Source organism: Microtus pennsylvanicus, chromosome 1 (genome assembly GCF_037038515.1).
Source record: "Microtus pennsylvanicus isolate mMicPen1 chromosome 1, mMicPen1.hap1, whole genome shotgun sequence".
NCBI classification, from domain to species: Eukaryota; Metazoa; Chordata; class Mammalia; order Rodentia; family Cricetidae; genus Microtus; species Microtus pennsylvanicus.
The window spans coordinates 203,946,150-203,954,040 of NC_134579.1; the positions used below are offsets into that span (position 1 = coordinate 203,946,150).

The following is a 7,891-nucleotide window of genomic DNA, read 5'->3' on the forward strand; positions in this document are numbered from 1 at the left end:
TCCAAAACTACAGAGAAACCCTGTCTCAAAAAACAAAACAAACAAAAAAATTATCATGTACAGTTTGCCCTGTATGTATGTTTGCACACCAGAAGAGGGCACCAGATCTCACTGTAGATGGTTGTGAGCCACCATGTGATTGCTAGGAATTGAACTCAGGACCTCTGCAAGAAGAGCAAGTGCTCTTAGCACTGAGCCATCTCTCCAATCCTCATTTGTTCTTGAATGACAATATACATGATTTAGTATTACCAACACAGAACTATAAAAACTTAATACAACAGACATACATGGTTGCAACGTACTGACGACATTTAACATATATAGCCATTTTAATGAGCAAATATGGGAATGCTACCTTTTATTGTAAATAATCTGGGCATGTAAGTCATATAAGCAGAATTTTGAACAGTTGGGAAATTTTAGTAGTTAGAAAGTTGAATGGATTTGAGAAAATTACCATGTGTGGAAGTTGTCTGTGTTTTCACAGCAAATATTAGCTTTCCTTAGTACCTTAAGATTTAAAATTCCAGTCTATGAGCCTAATTTCTTTTTGTTTATTGGGAAAATGTGAAGAAACTCCAGATGTGCCCCAGTAGTAGATTACTTGCCTAGCATGCATAAAGCCTTAAGTTTGATCCCCAGTACCACCCCCCCCAAGAGAAAATGCAATGTAGAGGATATTTGGAGATGTATTAGGTGTTCTTGATGGGCATTAAGACTTAGTTACTAATTATTTAATGTCTTGCTACAAGTAAATACAAGTTTTATAATTTAGTATCCTTATTCATGCTTTAAAAGACACGGGTGTTCAGACTGACTAGAGCAAGTGACTCCTGTAGACTGATAATCTACATTTGCATTAACTCTGGTGAAGATTGTTCTGTGCTAATTATAATAGTGTGGTTAAAGGACTGTATTAGGAGGGGGTAGAACTGATAATTATCATGTAAAAGATAATCCAGGGGCTGGAGAGGTGGCTTGGCTTATAGAGTACTTACTGTGCAAGAATAAGAGCCTGAGTTCAGATCCCTGGCACCATGTAAAAGCTGGCTGTGGTGGCATGTGTCTGTAACTCCAGCATTTAGTGAGTAGGGGAAGGGAGGAGTGGGGGTCCTGTGAGCTTACTGGTTGGCCAACCTTGATGCTCTAGATTCATAAGTAGATCCCATATCAAAAACTAAAGTGGGGAGTAACTGAGGGAGACACCAGAGATCAACCTCTGGCCTCTGTACACTGTATACACACACTCTCACATATGCTCCAGTAATGTAACATAAAAGGGGGCTTATTAGAGAAAGCATTTTTTTTCTTGTACCATTTATAAAATGCAACTTAAAAGGCACATTATTTGGTAAGCCTTAAACTCAGCACCTCTTTGGGATATGAATTATTATAATTACTATAATTATGTCTCTTCCATATCCACAGCTTTTATAAAGCATTCGTCTTTGGTGTTGCTCAGACAGGGTGGTGGAGGTGTGCAGAGCTGAGCTTCTGCCATCGCTGCCCATTGCCAGTCACCATCTCTGTCTGCGGCTCACACTTCAGCTCTACAGATATGTATGTCTTATTCTCTCAGTCATTTGAGAATTAATTGCAAAACCATACTTCTTCATCCCTGAAATACAGAGTGTTTAGTGATGCTTTTGTCACTTGGTAGCTTCAGATGAGGCTTCCGGACTTGGTGATGCTTCATTTTTCCACACTGAATGGTTTCATTGAGGTAGAATTTACATGCCATCCACTTTCCTTTAGACTGCATTTTTACTCCTTCCTTCCTCTCACTGGCAGTTGCTGGCCCAGTGCTGCAATGGCTAAGCGAATGGTTTCTTTGGAGCTGATAAGGCTGCCTTAATGAGATCAGCTGACAGGTATAGGACACCTGCAAATGGGCTTTTCTCTAGAGTTGAGGCTGCAAGTGCTATCAGACTTTCCAAGCAAGACTCTTTATCCAGTTTTGTGAATAGAATTCTTTTTCTGTTTTGGTTTGGTTTTTTGAGACAATAGTTTCTCTGTGTAGCTTTGGAGCCGGTTCGTAGACCAGGCTGGCCTTGAAGTCAGAGATCCACCTGCCCCTGCCCCCCAGTGCTGCGATTAAAGGCACGTGCCACTACCACCCAGTGTGAATAGAACTCTTAAAAAATAATTTGAACTCTTAAGTGTTTAAGCTGTCATCTTAGAATTAATAAGGAGATTAGCAAGATGGTCATAGACAGAAGTCATAATTTTTCTGACTTTTTTGCCTCAAAGAAAGAAGTTTAACTTTAGGTCTAAAATCAAAGTTTGGGTTTTGTGGTTTCCCGCTGTGTTGTGGAGTAGCATGAAAGATGCTCGGGGTGACTGATGTCCGGTTTTGCTTTGGCTTGGAGCTATTTGTGCTTTCATTTCTCTTATTGCTTTGCTTGGAATCTGCATATTTTACTGACTTGAGTGTTGTGTCTAAATTGTTAGAGTGCCAAATCACAGCATGTGACTCCTAATTACATTTTTCTCTTTTCTCCCCAGAGATGAACTATAAAAGCAACATGAGCTTGACCAGTCTATAACATTGCAGTGGATTGCTCATCTCGGTCCTTAAAGCATTTGAAAACCAACAGCATCACAGCTTGTTTTGGACTTTGTTACACTCTTATTTTCAGCATGAAAATGTGTGGTTTTGTAGGATTTCCTAATTCAAAGAGGCGCAGAGCCAAACTGGTAGAGGAGGGCTGCAAAGTATAACTTTGTGTGTTGTTTTAACATGCCCACATTTTATTTTAAAAATATTAAAGGGTTCTCCACATGGAAAACCTAGTTTATTAATTAGTTTTGAAGAATGGCTTTGCTTTTCTTGAACACTTAATTCTGTTCCAATATTAATTTATCAGATTTCTTTTGTGCATCGGATAACACCACCATTCACAAGTTTAGGTTTCTTGGTAGCTGATGTCTGTTAGATGCTACTAAGAAAATAGAGATGAGCTTTCTTTTTAAAGCTTTCAACGTGGTGTCATAGGATAGCATGTTGTAGATACAATCAGCTGCTGTTACCTTAAAACTAGTTGTTTGTAAATACTGAAACCTCAGACGACGGCAGGTGGTGTCCTGTAAACACTAGCTGTTCAGATTGGACATCTCTGATGTAATTTTCCTCTAAAAATGATAGGAGGTTGTAGCTCAATATTGTTTTCTGTTTCTAGTTTGCTGCTGATACTGTATCTGCGCCTAACACACTGTGTAAGCTGTTGCTAGTCTGCACAGTTTTTACAGCGCTGCTTTGCCAAATAAAATTAAAAGCAAAAGAAGCATTGGTGGCGTTTGACTCTAGAAGAACAGAGGTCTGCTAGGTCCAGATACTGCCCACAGTCATGGGGGAAAGTGTCTTCTGCTGCTGCTGCAGTCTGTGAACTCCTAGGAGGTAAATATGTTATAGCATTAGTCCACAGTACATGGCTGCCTTCCTTCAGGACAGAGACTGTGCGCTCATTGTTTGTCACTGCCTTCCCAGCCCAGGGCTTGCTATTTAGTAGCTCTACTGTAGTAAATGTCCAATGAGGGAGTGGCTGAAGTTAGTATCGGGGAAGAATGTGGTTGAGAATAAACATACCAAAATCTATAAGTAGACTCATTCATTTAATAACTGTAAAGTGTGTGAAGGCAATACACTTTGAGGATCTTATTTATGTTTTCTAAGACTTTAGTTTTTGTGAAGTTTCTAGAACTGAAGGGAAGATTATCAGCTCCCAATAAGTGGGGCTAGCTTCCCCAGCAGAGCCTTCCATGTGAAGGGCACATGGTTGTGAGAAACCCTTCCCCACTCTCCAAGTCTTCTATCACTAACTAGAAGTCATGCAGACATCATCTCACAAGTGTCTTCTTGGCTGAGGTCTCAGTCACAAGAAACTCGCATTCTGTGGTCCCACAGACTTGAAAATCTTACCCAGCTTTGGTTTGCTTTGGAATCCTGGTAGTGAACTCTGGTGTCTAGGATGCATGGTTACTTGAAGTATGTGTAAAGGTTAAATGTTCTTTCAGGCTTTAAAGCAAATAAATTCTTAACCGTACCACTAGCCTAGATCTTTGGTAGTCATCACACCATGTTCCATGCAGATCTCTATTAGGTTTTGGGATAGAAAAAGGCATTCTATACCAGTAGTTTTCAGTGTGGTTGAGGAGAGAGTTTGTAAATAAGCATTATAAACTGCCCCCCAATTTGTACTGCCATCCAATTCTTGGATTTTACCCTTTTAGGAGGTGAAATTTTAGGATGTCAGATAAACAGTTTTAATAAAACATCACTGAGTGGGTAGAGATAGAAATAATCATTTTAATGAAATCTGAGCCTTTAAAAAGAGTTGAATTTATGTATGTGTATAGGAGAAATGAGAAATGTTTGATAATTTCAAAGCATTTTATTTTCCCTAATAGATATTGTGCCTGTATATAACATAAAGGGCAATGAAGATACTTCAGGAGGTTGTAGGCTAGTCAGATTTGTGAAATAAATTTTTCCCTATAGATTTGATCTTACTGAAAGCCAAACTTGGCTATCAAATGTTGGTGGCAATAAGCTTACATCAGGGTTCAGTTTCTATTAAGGGCTGCTGCTCTTTCTCAGACAGGAACAGTACAGGACACATCATGGGAAAACAATTCATAACCACTGTCCAAGTGAATATTTAAAAGTCCATTCCCTACTAGATGCTATTGTTCTGTAGGGGAGTGGGAGGGGTTTGCTGCCAAGCCTGAGAATCTGAGTTTCAACCCCGAGACCTACACGGTAGAAGGTCTCTGACCTTCACACACATTGTGGCATGGTGGCATATGCCTGAAATCCCAGCACTTGGGAGGCCGAGTTAGGATGATTACAGGGCATCCTCAGCTACACAGCAAGTTTGAAGGCAGCCTGGACTCCATGAGACCCTGCCTTTAAAAGAGAAAAGAGTGAGTTCGAGACCTGCCTGGTCTACAGAGCTAGTTTCAGGACAGGCTCCAAAGCCACAAAGAAACCCTGTCTCGAAAAAAAAAAAAAAAAAAGAGAGAAAAGAAAGTACATCTCTTCATTAAAACATCTTAAAATGTCAGTGGATTCTAAAATAGTGTAATTTTTTAGTAATAACTTCGTAAACTCTTCAAGGGATTCTTAGTGTGTGATTACCACCAGGAGGTAATTCCTCTGAGTTTGTAAGGCATTTTTTGCTCTGGAAGAGGTAGATTTTTCTAGTTTCTAGTAGTTTAGTGTACCACTAAAGGAACTCATGCCTGTGTGGTAACCTAACACTAATAAAAAAATAGCAAGCATGGGTCATTTTATAAATTGTTCTAGAATTCAACAGGCTGATAACTTATTTAGTATGCATAATTATATGTATAAATTCTTGCAACATATAAGTCATTTCTTACAGCTTCCTGTGTTCCTAATGACTTAATAGCTCAGTGTGTCCTGCAGTAAAACTGCTCTGACTGGGGTTTGGTTACATCTCTGGATTTCTCCTACCGTTTGTCAGAAGGATGGCAGTATTTTGTTCTTAGCATACATAAAGGTTGTCCATAAAAGGATCCACTTGAAAGGGGACTAGCCCAAGGAAGCTTGTGACTGTGCATTATAATAAAATGGAAATGAAGCATAATAATTTGTTCATCTTGAATTCTTCTAATCTTCTCGTTACAGTGACTGGTGGCTTCCCCCACCAACCCTAGGGCTTCATCTTTTTAACTGGTTTTGTGTTGTATCAATATTCTGTGAAATTCCCTTCTTGTGGGGAAAAAAAGCAATGATTGACGTTACTCTGTTAGTGCTCACGGGATGATACTGAACTGGTTCTCTGAACTCTGGGAGCCTCTGGTGTCTGTCTGTCTTTCCACTCTTCCTTCTTTCTGTCATTCTACCTGTGAGGAGCCCCTTCAGGGCTGCTGAATCTGAAGAATTCATTTGACAGTACCAACAGGGTGGGCATGGCACACAGGAACATTGTCAGAAGGCCCTGTGATGGTAGCATGAGGGACATTTTAATTGAGACATCCTACATGTCTTCCAAAACAAGCTTCCAAAAAGCTGCAACCATGCATGAACCTAGATGTCCCAATGTCACAGGCGGCCATTCTTACTTCAGTCCATTTCTGAGACACTAGCTTTGGGTCTAATGTTTTTCTGTCATGAGTGGTTTCCTACCTAGCCAAGGACTCTTAACAGTGGTTAGCCCTGAAGCCACTGTAACTGTCCCCTTTAGCTGGACGGTACTACACTGACATAGGTAAGAACTAGGAAAATAAAGCCACGAGGCAAGAAGTTTGAAGCATTGATGCTTAAAAAGCCAGCTTCTTGAGGTCATTTGGGAGCAAAGCCTTGAGCTTTCCCCCTTGGTATATAGCTAGAGCAGTTCCTTGTTAGAAATTCTGTTTGAGGTTCAAAACAAAACAAAACTGTACAAAGCTTGTGGTCCAAAAGCATGATTAAGTTGTGCTAGGAATTGGTTTAACCTAAATGGAAATGAAACCTAGACATTAAGTGTTCAGCGGTGATCAGTTACAGCCACCTAAGTCACAGAATCTCAGGGTCAATGCTTATGTGAAGAGCATCTCTGGAGAGGATGTGGAGTAGGGAACACTCCTCTGCTGCTGGTGGGAGTGCAATCTTGTACATGACATTCTGGAAATCAGTATGGCGGTTTCTCAGAAAATTGGGAATCAATCTACCTCAAGACCCAGGGATATCACTCTTGGGCATATACCCAAAGGATACTTAATCATACCACAAGGACACTTGCTCAACAATATTCATAGCAGCATTATTGGTAATAACTTGGAAACAACTAGATGCCCCTCAACTGAAGAATGGACAAAGAAAATGTACATTTACATAATGATGTATTACTCAACAGTAAAAAACGATATGAAATTTGCAGGCAAATGGATGGAACTAGAAAAAAGTCATCCCGAGTGAGGTAACCCAGACTCAGAAAACAAACACAATATATACTTGCTCATAAGTGGTTAGAAGATATAAAGTAAAGCTAAGGATAACCAGACTACAACCCACAGTTCCAAAGAATTGGGGGGGGGGGAAGAGGAGTGGGAAAAATATATAGCTTAATAAAAACAAGATAAAGTTAATAAAGAGCATCCCTGGGATGAATCTGAAGGAGGACATGAAAGACTCAGCCTGTGTGGCGTTCATAGAAGTTCAGTCAAAGCCACCAACAGGGTCTGCCTTTGACAGCCAACGTGAGGAACAAATAGAATTATGGACCTTTGGATTGAGGGAAGATACAGTAAAGAGCCAGATCAGTCAAGTGATGGTGTCATTGTGACAGTAATGGGGCCAAGCAAGGTCTCAGTCATTATAAGGAAGAGATGGAAAAGGTTCCTACTGAAGAGACCATAACTGAGATAAGAATGGCATCATGATGGAGGAGGGCCATCTGTCTATTACTTTCATTGGTTAATAAACTGCCTTGGCCCTTTGACAGGACAGAAAATTAGGTAGGCAGAGTAAACAGAATGCTGGGGGGAAGAAGGCAATGAGGCAGACGCTATAGCTCTCCTCTCCAAGATGGACACAGGTTAAGATCCTTCCCGGTGAGCCACCACATTATTAGAAATGGGTTAATCAAGATGTGAGAGTTAACCAGTAAGAGACTAGAGCTAATGCGCCAAGCAGTGTTTAAAAGAATACAGTTTCCGTGTAATTATTTTGGGTAAAGCTAGCCGGTGGCCAGGAGGCTCCATAGCTACACAAAAAAACCCGATCTCACCCCCCGCCCCCTGCCTACTAAAAAAATAAGCTATGACCACTGTGTCCCTTTAAATAGTTGGAGTGGTAGAGGAAGAACTTGGGTCAGATAGTCACTGATAAGATGGCTCTTAAAGGTCTCCCAGGCTTCAGACAATGACTACTAGGTAGAGCTGA

General features: G+C 40.5%; 1 protein-coding gene across 5 annotated transcripts in view; it reads left to right on the forward strand.

Moving 5' to 3' along the window:
- The window catches only part of Pcmt1 (protein-L-isoaspartate (D-aspartate) O-methyltransferase), a 29,471-nt gene extending 26,184 nt beyond the window's left edge, over nt 1–3,287 (forward strand). For all 5 annotated transcript variants that reach the window (XM_075949441.1, XM_075949449.1, XM_075949425.1 and 2 more), the window contains one exon: nt 2,509–3,287. In XM_075949441.1, the coding sequence (XP_075805556.1) occupies nt 2,509–2,521 (13 nt within the window). In that variant the 3' untranslated portion in view covers nt 2,522–3,287. The remainder of the gene's footprint in view (nt 1–2,508) is intronic.
- The last annotated feature ends 4,604 nt before the right edge of the window (nt 3,288–7,891 follow it).